We start from the raw sequence: 25313 nt of genomic DNA, 5'->3' as shown, positions 1-25313 counted from the left end.
TAACATACAGCTAATTAGATGTCATTAATACACTATGAACAAAGAACTACAGTGGGTTGGGATTTGGATTGGGAAGTGAAGGAATAAAAGAAATACTATACAGCCCTGAGTAATCACCAGTAAGGGGCAAATGCAAACTTAGGTACATGTTAGGCCTCAAGGGTACTAATAAAGTCCACAGCCCCAAGTAAGTGCCATATAGTGATATCTAAAAATATATTCTCTGGAGTAGGCAGCTGTGAAATCTCTGACAAGATGACTGCAGACTTTTCACTGAACTTTGTAATGATAAGTGCATGTGAAATGTAAGAAAAGCATTTGTACATTAACACTAGCCACTATCCAGGGGGCTTCCTTTTGGTACACAGCAGTTCACATGTTTGGGCCTGCAGCCTTCCCATTCACTTTCTGCCAGTCTAGAATGAACATACTATTTTTGTGCTAAAGCACTGTATTTTATTTATTAAGGTCCTAGGGTTTTGGGGGGGGGGTGGGGGGTGGGGGTGGGGTGGTATTAATTAGTATTTGGCTCTGAAAATGATTATGATGCTAAAATATATTTTTGAAAGTCTAGCTTTCTGTTCTCATTTAGTCTTACTTTTGAATCTGTGCAAATGCATTCCTAATTCTTTTTGTCTGTGTCATACTACATGCATACCATATTGCTTATCCAGTACTAGAAAAATCATTAAACATTTCTAAGGACAAAAGTACATTGAATGATACTTAGCAACAGAAATTAGAATAACCAAAATAGTAAAATAATTAGATACAAAACAGCATAGTTGCCAACATATATTGGGGCTATTTCAGTACAGGTTGCCATTTATATATAAAGGATACATAAATGGCTTTTTTTTTTAATCCTTTTCAACAAGACATATTTTTAAAGGATAGATAAGAGCATACTAGTTTACCTATTCGTGTACAAAAGTACATTGGGAAAGGGAGAGGTTTATGTATCATTTACCATAGCAGGATACTGTTAAAGGATAAGGTCTCCCTCTAAGATGGTGGCAACTATTTTTTTCCCTATAGATAAAGTGTTCATGGAAAATTTAAACATCTGATTCAATGCTAGGCATTTTCTTATACACACGTCTATTGCTACAGGAATTTAAAACCCTTGGAGTTGAGTAGAATCTATTCCTATTCGCAACATAAGGCAAAACATGCTCTGAAATGTACATGTCATTATGGATCCGACCATCCCTGGAACAATATGATGTTGTAGACTTTATGGATGACCTTAAATAATTATCATGTCTTCCTCTTGTTGGTAATGAATGTTTATAAAGATCAGCCGGACTTCGCCTAAGAGATAAGTGCTGGTCATCACGATACGGGTGCAGGAAGGGATTGTCATCTGAGTGAACAGGATACAGGGACTTGCTCCTCTTACTGTCCTCTAGAGCATGAGTTAAAAGTGAGGCCTTGTTGCTCAACAGTTTGCTTGAGGGAACACTAAACATGCTTGCATATGGACTACTTTGTAGAAATTTCTCTCTTTCTTTCAAGCTTATACTACGAGAACGTCTTCCAAAATCGATTTCCCTGGACTTCTCAGCGATATTATCAAAAGAATGTTGCCTGCTAATCCTCAACTTATTTTTTTTATGCAAAGCATTATTTTGTGACCAGCTGTGCTCATATATTTCTTCAGGAAGCGATAAGTTCGTTGTGTCCTGCATCATCTGATCTTCTTCAATATCATAGAGGTTCCCCATCCGCAAGCATGCGTCACATTTATAAGGAGATCTGCTTGTATAGTGTCCCGCATAAGTGGGCAAATCGGAAAGACAGCTCCTGCAATGGGTGGAATTCTGTCTGTATCTATCATTCATGTCACCTAGGGAAGCATTTTTATCTTTTAAAGTGTAGTGCTTTGCATAAAGTTTATACTGGTCATTATTTGGAAGACTGTCTTCATTATGGGAGGGAGTCCTGTTAGCATGCTCTGCTTTCCTGTAGTTCTCGTTGTGATCTTGATAAACGTCAGGGAGCTCTATCGTTTCTGGAAGGACAATGTTTTCAATGTACTGAGGCGTGTCCAAGCGGAATCCTGGCTCCTTGTCAGCATCAATTGTGTAGATTTTATCCCGTGGAGAGCTCTGTTTGGTTTTCAGATATGTCAGTTCCACTTCACTACAGTCTTTTGGGTGTTTTGATGCTCCTGTCCTTTTTTTAAAGTTGTCCTTGGTTTTGTGGTGCTTGTTGTTGTTTTCAGGTTCCATATGGCAAGTAGCTCGGCTTGATGTCTCTGATACATCTGAATGGACAATCTCTTCAGGAAGGTATCTTTGGCTTTTCAGTGAAAGCTGCCTGTTTTCATCTGACCCATTTTCTCTCTGGGAACCTTGGCCCTGACGTACAGTATCCTGACGTACAGAATCCTGACGTATAGATTCAACAGATTTCCTCCAAAGCTGCCTAGGTCTGGAGTTCACTTTTGCTTCTGCTGTTACCGCAACCTCTACTGTATTTGGATTGGACTCATTCAGTGTGAGAGGATGCTGGCCCTGGAAAACATAGTTATTAAGATTGTCCTTGTGTCGGTTGCTAGGAAGTGTCTGCAGTTCACTCATGTTGTCACCAAAAATGTTGTCCTTTGTCTGAAAGGATCTGTTATCAGAAAAGATCAAGTTGCCCTTATCCATGACCATGTCCATAATTAAGGAACCTCTCTGAATAAAATCAGCTGTTCTTTTGGGGGAATTAATTCTTGAAGGATTGATATTGGTCATATTTTTCGCTGTTCGCAGTAGTTTTAACATGTTGGTTTGAGAATTGGTCAGACTAAAATCAGGAGACTTCTTTTTCTCTTCAATGTGCACTCCATGAATGCAGCTGTAAATACCCTGTAATGTGAGTCATATAAAACAAATTAAATCACTAAGTGTAAAATTTAAATACTTCCTGTTTAAAATCAGCAGAAAATGAAACATAAATTAAAAGAAAATAAACATTGCTTAATGATTCAAAGTCTATCTGTATCCTTTCAGCATTTCTCTACATCAATATGGGAACCAGAAAGGAAAAGAGAAGGCCAGTATTTTACAAACCAGTAGTCCATGTTTATTTCCTCTGCTTATTCCAGAAAACAAGATTCGAAGGGACCCCAAAATGCTCCCAATCTCATCACAAAATGTAACTAACCTTTAGTAACCAAAACTCTATTATTTTAAACCAGTGATAAAGTTAACCCTCTAAACAAGTCTGCAGTCAGGCTATTGTTGTCAGGAGTTAAAGTACTACTCACTTTCACTGAAATATAAAAGCTCTCTAGTCATCATGTTTTATCTTTTCCTAGGACATATGAAAAAGTTCCAGCTCTTTCTAAAGCCTGAATTTGAGTTCATTTTGAGCAAAAGGCCATCCTTTAACTCCAGCCTCTTTGGTCATTCATGTGAGCTCAGTTGACATTTCTGACCCTATGAACTTGCAAGTCTCAGAAAATTACCTTTGAAATAAGTAGTATTTTTAACCTGCATTGGTTAGAAGAATTTCACATGTAAAAAGCCCAAAGTAAGAAGTTCAAATGTAAAATGTGGAGGTTAATGCACAATCCACAGGAGGGTAGGGCAGAGTGTTTTGAATACCATTCCAATGCAGCCTAATTTACTCAACAGGGTAATTTTAGTACATTTTAAAGTAATTAGGCATTTTAGTATCACTGTCAATTCTTCTCAGCTATATAAAAAATCCAGCAAAGTAAATTATCTCATAAAAGAGGTGTTTAAAAAAAGACAGACAATAACCAACTAATTAGTCCTGAATATAAGAACAAGTTCATACTTCTCTTATTTGACAAGTATCAGTTATCTGGAAATGTAAAACCAGTCTGGGTTTGGTAAAGTTATCCTTAAAATCTATTTTAGTGTCTAACCAAACATAAATGACTCTTGTGTTTGACCTTTTCTTATATGGTTTATTTAAGTTTGCTTTGAAGAAAAGCTTATAAAAATATCCCAGTCTCTTTTTATCACTTAAAAGCCCCTTGTTCAAAAAATATACCCAACTGAGAACTATTGTCTGTCCATTTAGTGCTTATTTTGTTTGGTTTTTTTCATGTGGAAATTAATCTGTTTCCTGCATCTGAGCAGCTCAACCATTTCTTCACTGAAGCTTCCCAAAATGCATTTGTTTTCAGCCCTTGATCACTGATTATCCTAGCATGTGATAATACACATCCTAGAATCACCTAATGGAGAAAAGACTTCCCATGGAATGCAAGTACACCCTAAACCCATTGACTGCTCTAGAGCATTACATGGGTGCTCCAACATGTATTTTAAATGTCTAAGTAAGAATAAAAGAAGATTTTTAAGGAGGCAGTGTTTTATCTGTCAGCTTTCTGAAGGGGGGTATGAAAATCATACTCACCCTGCTGATGGAGAACAACAATCCCGGCCTATCAGAACAGACTCCAGTGAAGCAGAATCTAAGTTTCCAGTAAAATAAGTGTTCCCAGACAAAGGTTATTAAACTGAGTGCCATGGCTGCTGCAAGCATGTAAAACACTCCTGCCATGTTGTCAATGTCCAGCTGGCTGCTCATGACTTCGTTCTTCTCGCTGTGGCAAATACCAGTCAGCCACAGGGTTTCTAACTCTTCCATTTCCCCTAGAGAGAGCAAGGAATCAAACCAGTTAGAACACAAATATTACTGCTCACAGTATTCAGAAGTCTTTCCAAGTTTAAAAATACAGCAACATTTAATGCTTCACTCATGGAGCACTTCAGTCATATCTGCTAAGGATTTGCAAATATAGCAGATTTCAACTGATGGCACCTTAGTTTCAGATGTCCTCAGATTTCATAAATTACGTGGGAAGCCTGCTGCTCTAGAAAGCAGGATCCATGATTTGGGTAAAACTTTTCGCTGCTTGCTTTAACTAGTATCACTCCTTACAGAGAGTGGAACTGCAGCTTTCCCACCCCTTCACCCTGCGCATGAGAGCTGCAGTTGGTGCACATTGAGACCTGGGAGGCTTGTCCTGCCCCAGTCCAATTAGGTGCCATAAGTGGAGCTCCCATATGCAGGTCCAGCTGGTAGTGACCCCATTTATGTACTCCAGAGGTGCTGACACACACCTGTGCTCTCATCAACAGCACTGTGGTTAGCAGCACTCACATGGCCACACAGCCTGATCCTCCTCCTGCTGCCCAGCTGATGAGGACTGAGGTATGCTGGTGAAAGACACATTCACAAACACCAATATTTACAGACCTCTCAAATAGTGCTAAGTCTGTGCACTATCTGTGCCCACAACCTGTGTGACAGGCAACAGCTTGGACCTCAGGTCTTTCCAGAAGTTCTCTATCAAGTCACATCTGCCCCTACACGCATAAACACTAAAGAGAAAGCAAGATCACATCAAAACCAGCTGGGAACTGAGTTTAGTAAAGAGATGGGGCAGGCTGTAGTAGGCAGATACAGGGTTCAGTCCAACAAGTGTCTTGATGTACAACCAGACCCTTTTATGCCCCTTCCTCTCTGTTTTCCCTTGTTCATCCCACTCTGACCCCTCCTTTTGGCCTTTCCCTTAAACACTGCCAAATAAATGTCACACGTTCTCATAATACCTTTAAAAGATGCACAAGACATTTGTTAGTTCCTGTGAGACCCATGACATCCTTATTTATTCTTTTCATATAATTTGCAATGTTCTACTTGAATCTTTCCTGATAAATCTGGTCTCTGCTACTATCTCTCATATCTCTTATTGCCTGGAGTTTGGGTATCTGGGGATTTCATTTATTAGTGTTCTTGTCTCATTTTATTTTTCATATTGAGCAGCCACTAACCAGATAACTTTACAATTCAGGTATCTACCTATCTTGCATTTTTTTGCATCCATATATCCCTTTACATCTGCCTCCCATCCCAAGATGAGGTTTTTGAATGTTGAAAGACAGAGCACCCAAGGTTAAAAGATTAAATGGAGAGTTTAAAAATTCAGCATGAGCAGAAGCAACCAGGTCCAGCAGCCAACTGCCCCCAGATGCTGCACCAGGCCACCACTGCAGTATCATTTGTCACATTTCCTCTCATACTTGGCTGCATTTCAGTAATAGGGAAACCAATCCAGAGAAAACAAATCCATTATTTATCAAAATTCTTTCTTCCTTGTAATACTTTTATTTATGGCAAAGCAATAGCAAACATCTATAGCATTATGTCTGAAGGTTACACTAATGTTATACTGGGAATGGAAAGCTTGCCTAGCTTTATCCATACACTACACACAAGTGAGGAAAAACAGTTGTATATGATACACTACTAACAAAGCCTACTGCTGCTTTTCTATAGAAAATAACTGCCACTTAATGCCTGGACACTTGCAGCAATACATTAGGCTCCTTGTCCTGGTCAGGTGTTTTTTATTTATTTTAATTTTTGTTGTAGCTAGCAGTCCCTTTCAAAGACAGCTCTCTTGGGCTTTTCTCTCTCTTCATTCTCTGTCTTCCCCCAGAGACATGAGTGATGCAGTAACTGCAATCCCTTCTCCCATCACGTACTCCCAGTCTTCTCTCTCATGGTGCCCTGAACACCTCCCTCTTCTCCTTCCTGACCCTCTGGGACCACCCAGCTTTTCTTCTTACAGTCTCCTCTGGCCTTTTGCTGCTGCCACTGCCTGCCTCCTGGACAACAGCAGTAAAATAATGGTATCTTTATGTGCCTGGTGGACAGCACTCCTCATTTGTTGTCTTGGCTATGCCACATCCTCACTGCCATTGAAACACTTCGTTTACTTAGAGCTAAGGAAGCAGATCTGATCTCTCACTCTGCTGCATATTCTTAGATTTAGAATCTGTATTTCACCAAAGAAATTTGGCTTCAGATGAAGGACACCTTCACTTAGCAGTGGTTGCTACTTCCAGCATGGACAGAGGTGTGCAAGAAACTGTAATTGTTTCTGCCAAGAGTGAGTTTCATAATGCATGATACATTAATTTTCAAACATTTTGTGCTGTTCCTACCGATGCATTGCAAGTGCATGCATGTCTTTTTACTCCCTTGGCGATACAGTCTGCTGAGCAATTCTACTCTTATTTTTAATGACATAAATTTCACTGTTTCTAGAAATTACAGCAGGCAATACAGAGGGCCAGAAAGTACAGAATTAGTTGACTTGCTGTGCTTCCTAGTTTAGGATATGGCTTCAGTTTGGGGGAAGAAGTCCCATGCTACAGATGCTTAACCCTTACCAGTAATTAGGGAATACATTTTCTGTATTATAATCCACACATCACTGCTTTAAAGATCAGAAAAAATGGCTAGAAGCTATATTGACATTTAAGGTATCTTCAACCTAGACTAGAAGATCAATGACCTGCTCTGCAAGACCATTTTGCTGGACAGATTGCTAGGGCACTAGGAAAGCTGCAGCCTACTGATAATTTGGATGTACGAGTTGGAAGCGGAACACAAGACGGTGATTGAGAAATTGCTTCTCATAGAATGTGAAGGAAAAGTTGAAGTTTAAAGGACAAGGACTGAGGCATTTTAGCAAGGGTATGTCACAAATCTGTAAGAAAGGTTATTTGGTTCCCAGTAATTCTGAATTTAGTTTTGTGCTTGAAGCATGAATTGAACCTCTACATCAGCAAAAGCAGTGTATCTGCTCCCCAGTTACAGTGCTCAATGTTCAAAATACCTAAGAGCATCCCCAAAGAAGGAAGTCAGTCCTAAAGAGTCTTTAAAAGTCTTCTAATCCAGGGCACAGGGACAATAAATTATTAATTGTAACAGTATAGATACTGCAGACTGTCGTTGCATAGATAATTGGGGTTCATTATTGCATTTCCATATCTTAGAACGTTTGGAGTTCTTCTGTTCTGCTAAACCTCAGCAGACTGTTCCCCTCATTTCTCTTTCAAGTCCTCCCCAAGGCCTATGAATAAAACTCACAGAGGCTATAGAAGACAGAAGATCCAAATCCAAGGAGAGAGCAATATTTCTGGTTTGTGCATTAGAAGCTGAAGCTCTGACAATCAGCCCTCATTACTTCCCACAGGAAAATCCACATCTCCCAAGACTGGCAAACATCAATTTGATTTGACTGCTGTGCCCTTTTACAATTCATAACAAAATTCACAAAGGAATTTAAAACTCTTTTTTATTACTGTTTCTTCTGTGTTTCTTCCCCTTTGGCATGTACATCTAAAGTAGCTATTGATAATCCACTAACCTTTCCACAAATGTCACTACAGAAACCAACCAAGCCTGCTTTGAGTCGAGATAAATGACAGTGCCCTGGCAAGGTACAAAAAGCAAAGTATCTCAGAGGTTTGCAGGTGCTGCTGTTGCAATGTCCTCTCCACTATATCCAACAAGGACAGAAATCATTGGCAATTAGTACCCAAAAGCAATAAACAATTGTCCAGATTGCACAGCACTGTGAATCATTGGATTGTTGTATTTATGGAATGATATTACCTGGGAATGGACAGATTAGGCTGGTAATTCTGGTCTGTCTATATAAACCAGTTTCAATTTCTAGTATATATTTATATACACGTGTGTGTCTATACACACAGAATTATAGACACAGACAAAACAGTTACTAATTTAACTGGAACAACACTTCAGCATAGCTGACCCTATAAAATTGCCAAAATAGCCCAATCTATTTATTGCTCTTCCTGCCCACTACATTTTACCCAAGAGCTTTAAAGTACAACATTTTTATTACATAATCCTCAGATATGAGGCATTTCTTAGCTGAGATGCCAATTCATTTCTTATAAAAATCAGTCACTTCCAAACTTAGCCTGGAGTTGGTACTCAAAACATTGAACTTTGAGGCCAGTTAAACTTGGTTCAGAAAAAAGTATTCAAAAGAATCAAGTCCTTTTGGAGGAATGTTGCTGTCTTACGAATCCTTCTGGGTGGTCTAACTTATGAGGTGAATGTGTAGGGTGATGGCACCTACAGCAATATCCTAGTCTTGGCAATCCAAAGGTCAGTAATTTGTGATTACCAAGAATTGGAGAGTTCAGTCATCTCCATGTGTACATAATTCTAATTAGCCTGTAAGAGCTCCAAATGTTCCACAAGACAGACCCTGGAAATCGAAGTCAGCAACCTCAGAATCTATAAATGCCAGGCCTCAATGAACCAAGTGTTAATGGAGTTCACGGCCGCATCTAATAGCAGGGTCTCAAGTTGCTTATAAATATTAATCAGACTTATTTTAAAGCTTTTTGTTTGCACTTCAGGCACTTACTAAAAGGAATGTAATGCCACAATTGTCCTCCATCTCCATGTTCATGTGTGGACTAAATTAACAACCAGATGAGCAGTTGCAGATTTCAGCAACCAAGTACATCATGACACTAGCCCAAGGTTAGAAAATGAAAAGTTCCAATGCATTTGACCAAAAAAAACCCCAAAACCCAAATTGATTATTTTCTGCTTGAAAAGTTCACAATGTATTTAACCTGCAAAACTCACAAATAACTGCATGATGCTTACATGAACTTATTTTTTTACATTTCTGTAGGACTGTGTGATGAAGAGTCTGCCCCATTTAGATGTAAGATTCAGTACAAGCAAGTATTTTAAAGATCCATATCTCAAGCAGTGTGGAGCCCCTGCACTATTCACTCAAATCGCAGTATGGCCTTCTCTAATAAAGGGCAAATTTCTAGCTCTCTCAGTGGTAATTCAAGACAATTTACAATCGTTTTAGGTTACAGTGCAAACTGTACTCAGGTCCCTTTGTACTTCTCCTGGGTTAGTTCCTGTGGCTCTGATGCTCTCCCCTCAGACTGCTGTTTGCACAGTCATGGGCCTGTCTGATGACTACCCCAGAACTTCATTTCTTCCTATATTTCAGCACAACAGCTCTAGAGTATTTCACACTTGGTCATACTGGGAAGAAGTGAGAAGCTGAACAGTGTGTCCCCTGAGCAATTTCTTCACAATAAAAACATCATTATCCAGACACACACACAAGACACAGATCAAAAGGTAATACTGCATGCTTTTCCTTATCACAGCCCTTAGCAGGTTTTGCAGGCTGCATTGTCATCTATTCCTGCATCATCCTCTCAGAGCTGAAAAGCTCACAGACTCTTTGTGATGTGTCAGCTCTCAAGGGTTCTTTTAGTGGGGCTACTGGTATCCCCAGATTCTCTTCATTTCCTAGGCCCAGCATCTTGTAAAGTTCTGGCATCCTTTCTTGGTTCTCAGCTATGCTCATTAAAACACCATCACCAAAAGGCAATGCCTTTGCAAACAATGGGACAGCCATGAGATACTGACGGCTAAAAAGTGAACTTAAGGGTCAGTTCACTGCAGTTATTTTGTTTTCTGGTTTTTTTTTTCATCTGCATCTACATGTGCACCCAGGAAGATGCACACATACTGAAAACTGTTTTATTTGTAAAATAGAGAAGCCCCAAATCCAGCATTCTCCCCATGTACTTACAGAACAGCAGCTTGGAGTAAGACTGTTTTTGAGAGAGAATAACGATTTTTCAATACTTGTCTAATGCCTTCCTCACAATTAATAAAAGTATAAAATCTTTAATCATCACCCAAAATACATCCCTAGCTACAAACCTGGCAGAAATAAGCAAGCACAAAGTTTTATAATTACATCCAAAGCCAGAACAGACTGACTTCTTTGCTGCTTTTTAAAAAGGCAAGTAATAAAATCAACCTGCTGCTCCCTTCCAGGAAAGAAAGCAAGACCTCTGAAGCTTCAGTGGCATTTGAACATCTTCTTCCCCTGTTCCTCGAGCACGCAAGCATGGGGGAAAGTGTCAGAGATGGAGAATCTAACCCTGTGTCCTCTTCAAGGCAAAACCAAGAGGGTACATCAACAATCAGTAAGTAACATGTATCAAAAGTGCTTGTGTGCCTGGCTGTGCCTCCAGACCCCTTCTCCAAAACCATAGCTACAAGGCTTTTATCCTTCTCCTCCCTTCAGCCGCTGCCAAGCACCAAAGGGCACAGTCCCAGCTAGTACAGCCATGGGTCAAGCTTCATCCTTGTAGAAAAACCTCCCCAAAATCAAAGCAAGACCATGATTTACCTCTCTTGATCTTCACTCTTGGGAAGTAAGCCAAGCCCGGGCTGAGTTTCAGTGCAACTTGGGAATACAACCAGATTAAGCACAGACTGATGACTCTCCAAAATAGCAGTCAAAAGTCTGAGATACTGCTTGGTTTTAAAAGGTGTGCTGCATTTAGCCAGCCCCTGGGGGACACACCACTAGCAGAAGTTGGGACACAGTGTTTGATGGAGGGAAATTGAAGAAGTACTAATGGACAGAGATATGACTTTGGAATTAGCTCTACACACAAGAAATGCTTGTCAAAAAGCCATTAAATAAATATGTGAGGGAAGAATAAGCAGCAAAATAGAAACAGTGATTACAGTCACAGCACTGACTGAGTGGAAAAGGAAAGAGTATTGGTCCTTCTGATGATTTTACTATTTACTTGTGCTTCACTAATCTTTATTCTCTGCAAGAACAATTATCCTATTCGATGTGTAATTAGATTAATTTTGCAAGATTTATAATTGAAAGATTGACTTTTTAATTTTCATTCTTTTATTATTCTCCAAATAATCAAATTAGATAGATAAATCACTTGTTTAAATATTTTTATAAGCACTAAAGTCTATACTTCATCAAATTGTTATTTTTCTTCTTTAAAAGACTGGTGTTTTTCTGCTCTACTTTAACCATGTAGGTCAAAGCCATAGGTTCCTGGAGATAATCACTGATGGTTCACACACTGCCTCCACTACTTCCTTAGGTACTCTGGAGGCATACTTTAATCAAGTTCCTAGCTTCATTTTAATCTATTTAATTATTCTCACACATAAAGAGAGAAGAAATACATTTTATATGTCCCTTCTGGATAAAACCATGATTTTTAACACTTCCTCTGCCATTTGCAAATGACAGTTTCAGAGTGGTTCAGTGCCAGCCTGCACCTGCATCAAAACCTGGCTCTGAAGTGCCCACAGAATATTGGAGAAACATCAAACCTAATACAAACTAAGGAAAAAAATAATCTAATGGGGGGTTGCCTGGCAGTGGTGTTCTTAAAATGTGTTTCTGCTGTCTCAAGCACAGGCCAGAGATTGGCTTTACAGAGTAAGAGTCATTGCACAAAGACATATCCAGCCACCTGAGCTGTGGAAGCCCTTAGTGCCAGATACACCTGCACCAGTGCCAGGTCCTGCAGCAGGTACATCAGGCGAGTGTATCTGTGTGGGAAGCCACCTTCCTCAGACTCTAAAAAACATAATCTTGCACACATGAGAGTTGTCTGGTAACATTAATTCTCCCCTATATTTTGTTTTCACACATTACACCTACCCCTGTCTAAAGTCTGCACAGACTGCAGAAGATGCCTAAAGGCAGGCAAGGAAAAGATGCTCTGTCCGAGAGAAAGCTGAGCTGCAGTCCAACGTCTTTGCTGGCTTATTGGTTAAGTACCACAGACCTCTAGTGTCAGCATGTCCCCTAAACCTGCGTAAGGTGCAGGGCAGGAGGAGGCCGGCCCAGGAGGAGATCACAGTGCACGTGACAGAGCAGAAGGTGCAAGAAGAAACAAGCTGGTACTGACAGTATAAGGGGTGGTAACTCCTGCACAAAGCACTAAGCTGTGGTTCAGCCTGACGAGCCAGCAGGCAAGTAAAGAAAACTGACATATACCATTTACAGAGATTGAACAAAAGGGTTATATACACTGTTACATATACTGTCACATGGACCAGATGTAGGGCATCATCTTTAAAAGACTGTGGCTGCACTATCAGAATCATTTACTCATTCAGATTGCTCAAATGATAGTTTTCAAAGTTAGGGAAAAACTGTTTCACATCTCCTCTGTTAAGAACTCCCGCTATGCGATGGACGAGGAAGGTAGCACCCCATCACTTGGAAGCCCTAATAGTATTTTTTTCCTCAATAGAGGAGTCAGAAGCCAAATGGGTTGATGTGCATCTGGTTCAATAAGCTCATCAATTTCAGTTTGACCTAGTTATGTGATCCATACGGCAGGTTTCATGGAAGAGATTATATAAAAGTACAGTTTGAATCCTCCAAAACAATCTCACTTACTCTTCTTTTCAGTTATTTCCTGCTCTAAAAATAGCAAGAGAAACACAGATGACTGACAGCAATAAACTTATTGTGAGCTAATGACTGCACTCTGTGTGCCCCCATTACTTAAGGATGAATTAACAGAACTCTTAAGCACGACTTTCAATATTACAATCCCTCTAAACTCTTGTTCCACCCTCCACTTGTACACTCACACTCTCCAGTCACATTTGTTCCACCCACTGCTTAAGGAGGACACTAAATATATAAACAGAAAATCACTGGGATTGTGGGTGTATCCTGCCTGAGCAGCATGCACTGAAAATATGTCCTCATAATCACATACGTATTTCCTTCTTGGTCTGGAGCAGCCAGAGTGAGTCACGCTGCTACACTTCTAATCCAGACAGTGATTTGGAAGGCTTATACTAAAATATGGGAAAAAAAAAAAAGCAAAGAGCTTTCCTCTTCCAGATGTAAGGGGGCAAATCTCATTTCCACAGTTACCTATTACCCCTAAGGAGTGGGAAGCAATTATCCACCCAGGAAAATAATTCTTAGTGTACTATGCTGTCCTGAAAGCACATAAAGATTAACCAGAACTGAAAGTTATTAGGAAGGGGATAACAGAGTCTGCAGAAACTCAATCCAAATCCAGTTTTCTTCCCTATGTCTCTAATTGCTTTAAAGGTTGCAGCTTTAAGGGTTAGGGGCTATGCAATCGGGAGACCCTCTTTTCCTGCAGATCTCTTCCCAGACATTCATCTGAACCAAGCTCATTACCTGCAGGAAACACAAAATACTACAAATACCTCACACCAATAGATGCTTCACCTGGCCTGCTGCCTGATATTCTCAACCTCCTCTCCAATCTTGCTCTTAACACCAGCATTGTTCTGTTCCACATTTCCATCCACTTCTGCTGTCATGCTTTTATTATCCCTCTATGTCTGCTGCATCCCCCATAGCTAAAGGCTCCTGGCTGTCTTTCTCTTGATCCCATGCACACTCTGAAGCCCTCTTACTCTCTTAATGCCAAAGCAGCTTTGTCATTTGCAGTTCAGTAATCTCATTTGCTCACTAGGAAAAAGAAAAAGAAAAAAATAAAACCCCACCAAAGAATGAGAGATTCTCCTTACCTACTAGGTACCATTGATTCTGCTTCAGTTCCCAAAGACATCATTCTGCAGGTTTCAGAAGCACTGGCTTTCAAACTATTTTGCAGGATATTTTTGGAAAAGTACCACTCTGCTTTGCATGGTAACATGCAGCCCAAGCCAGAGGAGTCTCACCATTACCTGGGCTTTCAGATAGCTGGCCAAAAGTTCTACTACAGAAGGCTGGAGGAACAAGGATGCCTTCACAAATCTTGCAGTTCAGCAGTTATAGAGTTGCTAAACTACACAGGTGGTGTGCCTGAGCCTTCACTGAAGCCAGCAAATTGCAAGCTAGCACCAAAAAGCAGTTGACAACTGCTAGAGCAACATGATGGATTCTGGGTATGTCAGCCCGCTCGGCTGCTCTGAACAGAGGTTTGTACAAGAACACAAACCACACATCATGAGAATCAGCAGTGCACAACATTGCTGTTCTGACACATCCCTGTGACTGTGGGCAGAAGATGCAAACAAAATGATGGTGCTGCTTCTTAGCAGCCATATCATTTCATTTGCTTTTGAACTGGGTGCTGCTTCTGTGACTCGATAGAGATCTTCATTTCTCTATTAAAAACACAAAGCAAGTTTCATCTTGAGACCACAGCAAGCCAAAAATAAAAGCACACCCAACACAGAACTGTAGAGAATTACCCTGACAACCAACTATTTTAACCCAAACTACAGATGCTAATTGTCAGCTGGAAGTTTTTGCAGGTGATATGATGTACAGATAGTAAGAGGTACAAAGCCAGAAATTCACTAACAGTACTGTTCACCAAGGTTCCAAAGCAATTGATCTTCTAGTAATAAATGAATATTCATCTCAACTTCCTGTGAACTGGGCTATGTATATTAACACAGACCAAGTGATGAAATATTTTGGGGATAAATCTATTTTTTAGCCAATTATGTAGCTATTCTGTAAATTCCTCAGCATCTCCTTCCCATCCTCCTTCCTTCTGTCTTTTTTCCTCCCTGGTAGAGTAATAAATTTGGCATCTTCTAGCCTTCTTCCTTCCACTGAGAATTCTGTCACTTTCAGGGTATAATTGTTAATTGCCAGTACAATTTGTCCACCCAAAAGATCTGTCCTCAGGATTAGAACACTGCTCATGTAGATGCATGAAACTGCCCAGTCTAAGCTTAAAGTTATCTATAAAACAAACCTACAAGCCTCTGTGTATTTACCTACGTTTTTTCCCAGTGCTAACAAGATGATAAAGAGAGTTCAAAGCTCTTGACTTTAATGTAGAAAGAGCATCTTGCTTTGGAAATTAGGAAAGGATGCTCCTGCATGAACAAGCCATTAATACTTCAGATGGATGTTGTGCATCAGCAAAGAAGAGGGAAAAGCTTCCCATACACTGTGCAAAAAAAAAATCATTTCAATATGTAAGTCAGCTGGCTTGGATAGGAGAATTACATAGAAGAAGCAAGGAAAAAAATCAAGTGAGAAAAATTGCAGGGGAAAGACACATGCAGAAGAAACTGAAAGCTTTAAAACACATTGCAAAAGGCTGTCTCAAGTACTATGTAAATGTAAAAAAGAGATGAAATCGTGGAGGTTTGGTAGGTGCAATCAGCTATACTTTTAAACAAATCACTTGGTTTTATCCAAATATCTAGGATCATCCAAAAGGTTCTCTCCTCTTATTAACATAACATTCATATCAAGAAATCATGTTTCTTCAGCTCATTAGGATTTTTTTCTTATGCTTATGAAACTCATTAGATTTATAATCATTCATTGAAATTATTCCATACTGTGATGAATGTTCTGCTACATATACTGAATAATAGTAATTCAATACTGCTAAGCACTTTGCTGGTTTATAGGCTTAGTGTTAGAGAATGATAGATTCTGCAGAGACCATACATGTGAAAGAAGTATTTCTGCCTTCATTTGTGCTTGTCTATTTACTTAAACAACCTCATTCAGACTCTGCTGAGGCTATCCCAGGAGCATCATCTTATGAAGACACTTCTCCCCCAACCATGCATGCTTTTAGTCTAGATAACTTCAAAGACTAGTCTAGTGTTCCAGTGATACAGCAAATGATGCTGGTCTGAACGCTGGGCTCATTTCTTCTTATTCACCCGAAGAGAGTTATGTAAGTTCATAGCTAAAAAGATTACTCAGACTACTGAAGTTGGATGTAGATTACAAAATCAAGTCATGCTAGTTCCAGGCAATTACTCTTTACATTTACTTTCTTGGTGTTTTGTGCCAGTTCACCTGCAATGTACTTTAAAAATCAGTAGAAGAAATTTCACCCTCAACCTCATTCTTAGGGGTGGAGTTTCTTTTTCAGTTGCATTTTTGTTTCTTTGTTTCTTCTTTTCCCTTTTGTTTGGTTGCAATTTTTTTATCTGAAAATTATCATGGTGACCTGTGACACAATGAAGTGAAACAAGATAGTAAACACTTCAAGGACTAAAGGAAATATACCTACAATAAGTCCTACACATCATATATGTTCAGTTGATATTCCCTTTAACAGTGCCCACATAATTGCCTGAACGATCATATAATGGCTTAGATTGGAAGGGACCTTAGAGATTTATTCCAACTGCTCTGCCAAGAGCAGGGACACCTCTCAAATAGTCTTGGCTCTTCAAGACCTCGTCTAACCTCACCTTGAACATCCCCACAGAAGAGGCACCCACAGCCTCCCTGGGCAGCCTATTCCAGAGTCCCACCGTCCTCTTCTTCCTAAGACCCAGTCTAACCCTACTCTCCCTCAGCTTCAAGCCATTCCCCCTTGGCCTATTGCTAGATACCATTACAAAAAGTCTCTCTGCAGCCTTCCTCTAGGATCCCTTCAGACATCAGAAGGCAGCTGTAAGGTCACTGCAGAGTCTTCTCTAGGCTGAACAACTCCATCTCCCTCAGCCTACCCTCACAGCAGAGGTGTTCCAGCCCTTGGATAATCTTTGTGGCCCTTTTCTGTTTGGAGCAAGTCAGGAGGAAGGTCACAAACATTGGGATCCTTATTTTAGCATTCACAGGTTGTTCAGAATACCTTCTAAAGGTATTGAAAAATACCACTGAAAAAATGTAACACACGCATGCACAATCTCCATGGTTTGTGCAGTCAAAACTTGTGCTTGTCTTCTAAACTAATATGTAAGCAAGATGAAGATGGGAACAGACATCTCACGGCAGCCTTTCAGTCACCTGGGCACAACTGCAATCCTATTGCAATCCTATAAATTATTCATATGGAAGTTTTAATACTGAGTCTCACAGACATTATTATCAGCTACCAAAAATGGGTTAAAGGTTCATATGATATGTAAAGCCAGAGGTCAAAGTGTAAATACGTGATAAGATTTTTCCCTCTTTCCTCCCATCCATTTTGTTTTCTCCCTGATATTCAGAGACAAAGATGTGCACAAAAATGCAGCACCTTTGGTATTTTGATGAGCTTTTCCTTGAATAGCTCCAAATACATTCCCTTTTATTTCATTTATTTAATTTCCCTGTGATTTCATTTCTTTTTTGTTGGATGAGAATTATCAAAAATGATGAAAGAGTAAGCATGAAGAAAATGAAAGGTGAAAAGAATGAAAACCTCAGCAATGCTCTGGCAGCATCTAGAGGAGTTAGACCACAAGTGAGAAAGACATCTTAGATCCTCCTTCAGGCTACTGAAGCATTTTCTTCTTTAGTATGGAACAAAAAATTCAACTTCTCTGATTCAGCTTCCCTATCTAAAAGTGGGTCAGAATTGCAGCACCTAACATTTGTTACTAGTATTAAACAAACAGAAAAATATTCTAGTCACAAACAGAAAAATAAAGCAATTATTTTGGTCAATTAATTGCAACTGTTTATAACAAGAATATGTAACTGTGTGAAATTTAGCTATTTTGAATCACATATTCATTCCTTAGCAGAAGTAAGTAATGCTTCTTCCATAAGCCTCTCTAAATCCAACAGATCAATAATGATGACACCAGTATCTCCTTGTGTACTCCAGAGAAAATGCATCCATCATGATGATTACATCTCTTTTATTCAGTATCATAACATGAGTAAAATCCATGTGCTGGAAGACTAACACAGTCTCCAGTGTGAAAATTGATGTCTTAGGTTTTATGGAACAGTAGGCATGTATCATAGAATGGCTTAAGTTGGAAGGGACACCTCTCCTATGAGGATAGGATGTGGGAGATGGGGTTGTTCAGTCTAGAGAAGAGTAGACCCTGGGGGGACCTTAGAGCTGCCTTCCAATACCTGAAGGGATTCTACAGGAAGGCTGGAGAGGGACTTTTCATAAGAGTGTGTAGAAATAGGCCAAGGGGAAATTGTTTTAAGCTGAGAGAGATCAGGTTTAGACTGGATCTTAGTAAGAAGTTCCTCAGTACATGTGTTGTGAGACTCTGGAACAGGTTGTTCAGGGAGGTTGTGGATGTCTCCTCGCTGTGGTTGTTCAAGGTCAGGTTGCATGAGGCCTTGAGCAGCTGAGTCTAGTTGAGAAGTGTCCCAGCTTATGGTGAGGAGGATGGAGTAGAGGATCTTTAAGGTCCCTTCCAACATAAGCCATTCTATGAAAGGCTTGAAGTTTCACTGTAGCAAAGAAACATTCCCACAATCAAAATATACTTCAAGCCATATGTGGAGAACAAGACATTATTTCTGTCTGCAAACATATCAAAGATGTGCAGTAAGTTTTCTTCTTCTTCTGCAAGGCAGAAGTGCCAAGAGGACCTACAATTCTTCTGGTTTTGTTAGAATGAAAAGCAGCTGTTTGAAAGCCAATAAAATCAGTCACCACACTTCAATTCCCAAAACCATTCTTCTACCAGAAGCTTAAATTAACCTATCTGAGCTTAGTCATCCCCCCTACCAGTGGAGGAATGAGCTACACCATGTAAAGATCAAAACATTCACACTGAAAGGTAACTCTTGAGGAATTGAAAAAAAAAAAAAAAAAAGGGGGGGGGGGGGAGGGGGAAGGAGGGGAAAAAAAGAGAGAGAGAAAAAAGAGAGAGACAAATACATTTAGAAATGCTCTCTACTACAGAGGCCACTGTACTTTGTGCATATATGAAAATAGACGCAAATAACCTTGACAGTGAGGTAAGTTAGAAAAGAGTGGAAGAGAATTCCTGTCTCAGCATCCAGAAGTAATTTTACTCATTTGTTTTGCATTTGTCTGGGTTTTTTTAGGAGTGTAAGAGAGCAGTAGTAAAAGGCTTAGAGCTACTAAAACTGAATTAACTGTGCATACATAAAGAAAAGAAAGGGGAAAGATTGGTGCCTACCATCTCCAACAAACTGAAGAAGGGCTAGATCAATTTGTCTCTTCCAAGGTGATCCTTTCTGAAGTGCTATTCCATAGCCTGTAGTGGCAAAGATGTATCCACTCCCTATTGTGACAAGTTTGCAGCCTTCATCTCTTCCAGCCTTGTAATTCAGCACTGCTGCATCATAGATGAAAGCGTCCAACTTCCTGAAATAAAAGAAAACATTTTACAAACCAAATCATTAGGGACAGCTGTTGTCAAGCTTCTTTTGTCCTTGATGTTAGGACCCTGTTGAATAGCATATGGATTCTTTGATATCATTAATACATATCCTGCTCTGCTGTATCTAAAATTAACAAAAGGCATCTATTTTAGTGAGAGGAAAGTAGGACATATAGTTTTGCATTTCTATTTTAAGGCATGCTGTTAAAAAACACTGAGCAGGAGAAAGCAAGCTACAAAATGTCTTGCCCTGTTGTCTTTGTATCCATGCTCTCAAAATGGATAATAAGTACATTAAAATGCAAAATTAGCTCCAAAAACAACACAAATGACAATAGAGAATTTAGAATTGAAACAACAATAACCATTTAGCTTACTTCAAATACTGAATGGGACTGAAAACGTGACTCCACCAGTTATACACATCCACAGCCTGATTTTATGTCTCCTTCCAGAAATAAACAATGAAGGTGAAAGTTAAGTCCTTGTGAAGACAGAGGACAGTATTGGAGCATATTTGATATAGCTACCTAAATCCTGCTTTTGAATGATAGAAAACATTTATGATTTGCAGTTCCAAACACGTTATTTGTATACCCAGAGTACAGCAGGAATAAAGGAACCTGTTGTGAAAAACCTCAAGGCTTACAGTTCTTCTACATAGACATGTAGGAATGGGATGATCCATTCTCTAAGGTCTACTGGGAACACAACAAAACCGAGGAAAAGAGACAGAGTCCTTCAGGGATAATTTTTAAGCAGCACTCTAAAGCGAGTTAAAAGAAACAAGTCCATGGATACTACACAAATGAAGCCTGCAGAAGTGCGTATACAAGAGGAGGAGGTCATTTGGAAGGACGATTACTTGCCAGCAGTAGACCTCTACCAAAGAAAAGACATTCTTAGACCTGCAGAAGTTTATATGCAAGCTTTAAAAGGAAAAATACAGACGTTCAGTTTACTTTGTATTGCTGCCCTCATGTGCAGCAGTAGCTTTAAGATTTCTACCACTTGCACAAGACCAGCAAAATACAGAGGCAATGGGGGGGGGGGGGGGGGGCGTGGGGCGTGGAATATCATTTCAACCCAAACCCCACCTGAATGATGCACTAAACCAAAGTCATTACATTCCCTAGTAACACACTCTCTTTTCAAACATCTTTGCCATTCCCATATTAGTCAGAGGAAGGACACCTCTACACAACTGGTTTCACAGGCTGGTGTAGGTGGAGTCTTCACCTTGCCACTCTCATTAGCACTTCCACTCCCAAGCACTGCCTGCTGTGCCTTTGAAGAGCCAGCAAGCATTACTGTGGAGCACTGCTAAAATTTTCTGATGGGATGCAAATGAGGGAGGCTGGCAAAATATTGCTTAGAAGCAGTTGGGACCTGCCTTAATGGAAAAGGAATTATAAAATTTAATTACTTGTGGCACAAACAGGTACAAGAGCATCAGCTTCAATTATATTGTATCAAATGTGGATTTTGTTGCTGTTGAAGTTTTGGAATCACATTTGCCACTACCTTAAATCAGTTTATGTTGATAAAGTTTGATAAACATATTCACAGAACAGAGCCAGACCTAAGCATATCAGATTTTGGATACTGACAGAGAAAAAAATAAACTTCAACAACAAACCAAGCAAAAAAAGGCACACAACCCTCCTCCCAACTTTCATGCACAACATAATTCAATAGTTGTTCTTAAATAATCAACCAACAGATTCATACAGAACCCTAAATTCTGCAGAGCTCTAGATCAGACAGAAAAAGTGGCACTAAAACCCACCCCTTCCATCTCATGACACAAAAAAAAAAAACACCAAGAGAAACACCAGGAGAGAACTGGGTGTTGGAGAGTTTGTTGGATTTTATCTGCTGTGATGAAAAAAATGAAGAGTGAGGTCACTGCTTACTGTAGTCAAGGATACTTACCCCAACAGTCACCACTCAAGTCATCAAACTGGAATTTGTTGAAGGAGCTAATCTAGAGAAGCTACAGGTGGCTCATACAAGCTTAAAAGGAGTAGACAGGCCATCAGTTCTTTTGTTTGCTCACTCTTCCCATCAATTCCTTTGTTTGCCCAGTTCTCCCTAAAACTCCGTGAAATCAACAGCTTAAAAAGTCAGTTTAGCTCCATCAGTACTAAACTCCAGTTTTCTCATTCCTTCAAATGGGTAATTTCACATGCAGAAAACAATTGCTAAGTATCTGATAGGTGATATGTCACAAATTCAATCCAGAAATAAGATATGGATGGCTATGTAGCAGTGAGGGTAACTAAACTGGAAACAGTCAAGAGGGTGTTGAGGCACTGCCCGAGCCTGCAGCCTCCCATACATGACTAGACACTTTTCTAAATCACTTGCTTCCATTCCTCACTTTGGAGGTAATTAGACACAGAGGTAAGAACAAAAATCCTTGTCCTTGTGCTAGGTGCACAATGGGGAAAAAATAGCCTCAATATATTTTTAAGATTTCATATCTACAGCAGACAAATACCATAATCAATAGAATCCAGTCTCATGATTTTAGACCTCTGCACTTATCCGAGGGGAAGGAGGGATACTTCTCCTCTCAGTGATGCCTTTGGTTCAGGCAAAGGACTGGAAGGGAATGCTTCTCTAAATGGGTTACAGACACTGCTGCAACCAGCTGACCTACATTAAACGCATTAGAATTTGTCATCTCTTTATTCTGTGATCTCTAGTATTGCAGTGTTGTAAGCACATAAAACACATGCTGATAAACACAGAGGAAAGAGAGTCAGCTATTCTCTGTCAAAACACACTTGGTCAGAGAAACAGAGGAAAGATATACCTTTGCTAAAAACTCCAGGACAAAAGCTTTGTGCTACCTCAGAAATCATACTCTTCACATGTAACTTGCCTCCACAGTTATTGAGCAGTGTACTATAGCCTTGGGAGAGGAAGACAAGACACAGCCACAGTTCCACTCACTTCCAGTGGACTCACCTCCCCAGCTTCCTAGAGAGTCTGCCATCAGCTGCAGTGGTTACACCCAAGAAAGACATAGGCTTTATTTTTGAGGGGTTTCTCTGTACTATTTCTATAAGGCCACAATAAATCTCCCTATGCAAATCACTTGAAGAACATGAGGCACTTTCTTGACAGATGCTGAGTGCTGATAGGTTCTGCTATCAGTTGCTGCCCAATGTCTGAACAGTAAATCAAAAACCTGATTGCCCTGAATAAACTCTTGCTGTCTACAGATACAAACTCATAGTCAGAATACTTTTCCCAGCATAATTCTTCCAACCTCTCAAGGCTTAATTATCTCTTCATCATGTGCTGATTACAGAAGTACTATTCCTTGCAAAGCAAAGCTTCAGAACATGATGTACCCCTGCAGCGTGGGCAGTGAGTAACAAGCCACAACTTAAACTCTCAGCTGTTATGGCACCCAAATCTTCCAGTACTAGGAGGTGAAATTCCTGACACACTGATTTTTCAAGAACTTTCACGAGATTAAGAAAGATTATTCTACAAGTCTACTCTCTTTTGGTGAGACCTCATCTGGAGTACTGCATCCAGTTCTGGGGCCCTCAACACAAGAAGGACATAGACCTGCTGGAATGGGTCCAGAGAAGGGACACAAATATGATTAGAGGGCTGTAGGACCTCTGCTATGAAAACACACTGTGAGAGTTGAGATTGTTCAGCCTGAAGAAGAGAAGGCTTCTGGGAGACCTTATTGAGGCCTTCCAACACCTGAAGGGAGTCTACAAGAAAGCTGGGGAGGGAGTGTTTACAAAGGCATGTAGCAACAGGACAAGGGGCAATGGTTTTAAACTAGAAAAGGGTAGATTTAAATAAGACATTAGAAAGAAGTTCTTTACTATTATGGTCGTGGAGTAGGTTGCCCAGGGAGGTGGTGGAGACTCCATATCCGGAGACACTCAAGGACACGCTTGATAGGGCTCTAAGAAACCTGATCTATTTGAGGATGTTCTTGCTTACTGCAGGGTGGTTTGACTAGCTGACCTTTAAAGGTCCCTTCCTACCCAAAGTATTCAATGATTCCTCAGTAAGAGTTTCCAAAAACTGAAACTGTGAAGTCTGAACATTTGACCCTTTCCAAGTTATTTGCAAAGATGGCAGTGAGTATAAGCTCTGGAAGGAGATAAAGCAGGCATTTGCACAGAGCAGCAGGCTGCTGAGTCCACAGAGGACTTTCCTTCCTGATATGCCTGTGTAGGGAAAGCCATATTTACTGTTTTGCTTGGCACTGATGGAAGGGCCAGGCTGTGTGCATGGCAATGACTACTGGATGGAGCAGCCTATCCTTGTCTTTCTCAAGACAGGACTGGCAAGCCTGGATCTGTGCTCCAGCCCATCCTTTCTCCTTTTTCTCTTCTTCTTCTACAGATGGAATGCAAGCCCCAGGATCTTTACTTTCACGGCAACAAAATTCAGCTGTACTGGTCTGAGTGCTAACCACTCTGCTATTTAAGGTGGGCATTCACTGTATGGTAGCTTACTCACACCAAGGACATCACCCCACGTCAAGAAAGGCTCAAAGCCTCTCACAAACCTTAGTCATGTGAAAATGAATCAATTAAGTTGTCATTTCAGTGCAGCCACTTCAGGGGGCGAAAAGCTTTGTCACATTGTGTAGGTTTAAATAAACTGCTAGGAATTATTAGAAAGATGAAGGAGAACTACAGAAACTGAAATGCAGCAAGAAACAAGATTTATTACTGCCATGAACTAGTCAAACGTGCCAAGCATCTTCAATGAGTGCAGAGGAACAGGACTACAGCGTTATGACTCATCTGAGCAACTGGCAGGTTTGTAAACTTTCTCAGTACTACTGCAATAAACCTGGGTAGCAGAGAAAATAAACATTTTTGAATCTTTATATAAGAGAGACTACACAGGCAAATGTCCTTCATTACACAGTAATGAGGAAAGGGGGTGGGGAGAATTTTAGCTTACAGCATAGGAGAACACTGGGTGTTATAAAATTATGAATTAGAACAGTTCTTAAAAAAACTCAAACAAAACGAACCAACCAACCAAAAAAAACCCCAAAGAAACAAAAAACCTAAAGAAACAACAACAAATAACTAAAATGGCCAAAAATTCAAACAACACACAGAAGAGCATTACTGAATATAACAATTTGAAGTGGGAGATCTGTGAAAAACAAATGTGGACACTCCTATACCTAAACATTTATGAGTCACTAAGAAGTGTAAGAGCTGAAAAATCACACCAGCTATAGCAAAACTTTATTCTCTAAAGTGTTGCTGTACACATTCAACAATGTCTGTCTGTAAAGTAAACTAGAGGGAAAGGTACAGAAATGCAATTTCAGAAAAGCTGAAAACACTTCCCTATAATCTTTCTCATCATTATTATTGGCAGATACCTTCCAGCAAATTCCTGTGATGAAAATTGAAAACTAGGATTAGGAAAATGCTCCTTTATCAGTCATAACTTCTTCCTGAACCACAGGAGTATAGCTCACTTTGCTTCCTTAACCAACTCCATTATCCTGCAGCAAATGTTTTCTTGATGGAACAAGAGAGAAAAATCTAAACCAGCAATCTGCTCAGCACTCCAGCACATTAGATCAGTCT

General features: G+C 39.9%; 1 protein-coding gene across 3 annotated transcripts in view; it reads right to left on the bottom strand.

Moving 5' to 3' along the window:
* GRIN2A (glutamate ionotropic receptor NMDA type subunit 2A) overlaps window positions 1–25313 on the bottom strand; it is a 175738-nt gene that overhangs the window by 4074 nt on the left and 146351 nt on the right. The window contains exons 12-14 of one of the 3 annotated variants that reach the window (XM_054180626.1): window positions 19504–19691; window positions 4384–4622; window positions 1189–2858 (exon numbers count right to left, since the gene is read on the bottom strand). In XM_054180626.1, coding sequence (XP_054036601.1) covers window positions 1189–2858; window positions 4384–4622; window positions 19504–19691 — 2097 coding nt within the window. Of the gene's footprint in view, window positions 1–520; window positions 2859–4383; window positions 4623–19503; window positions 19692–25313 lie in introns of those variants that run through there. The other 2 variants (XM_054180627.1, XM_054180625.1) reach the window with 2 other exon arrangements.

This window comes from Dryobates pubescens, chromosome 4 (assembly GCF_014839835.1).
Source record: "Dryobates pubescens isolate bDryPub1 chromosome 4, bDryPub1.pri, whole genome shotgun sequence".
Classification (NCBI taxonomy): domain Eukaryota; kingdom Metazoa; phylum Chordata; class Aves; order Piciformes; family Picidae; genus Dryobates; species Dryobates pubescens.
Note: the sequence above shows the minus strand (reverse complement) of the source record. Positions and strands in the feature narration are given on the sequence as shown.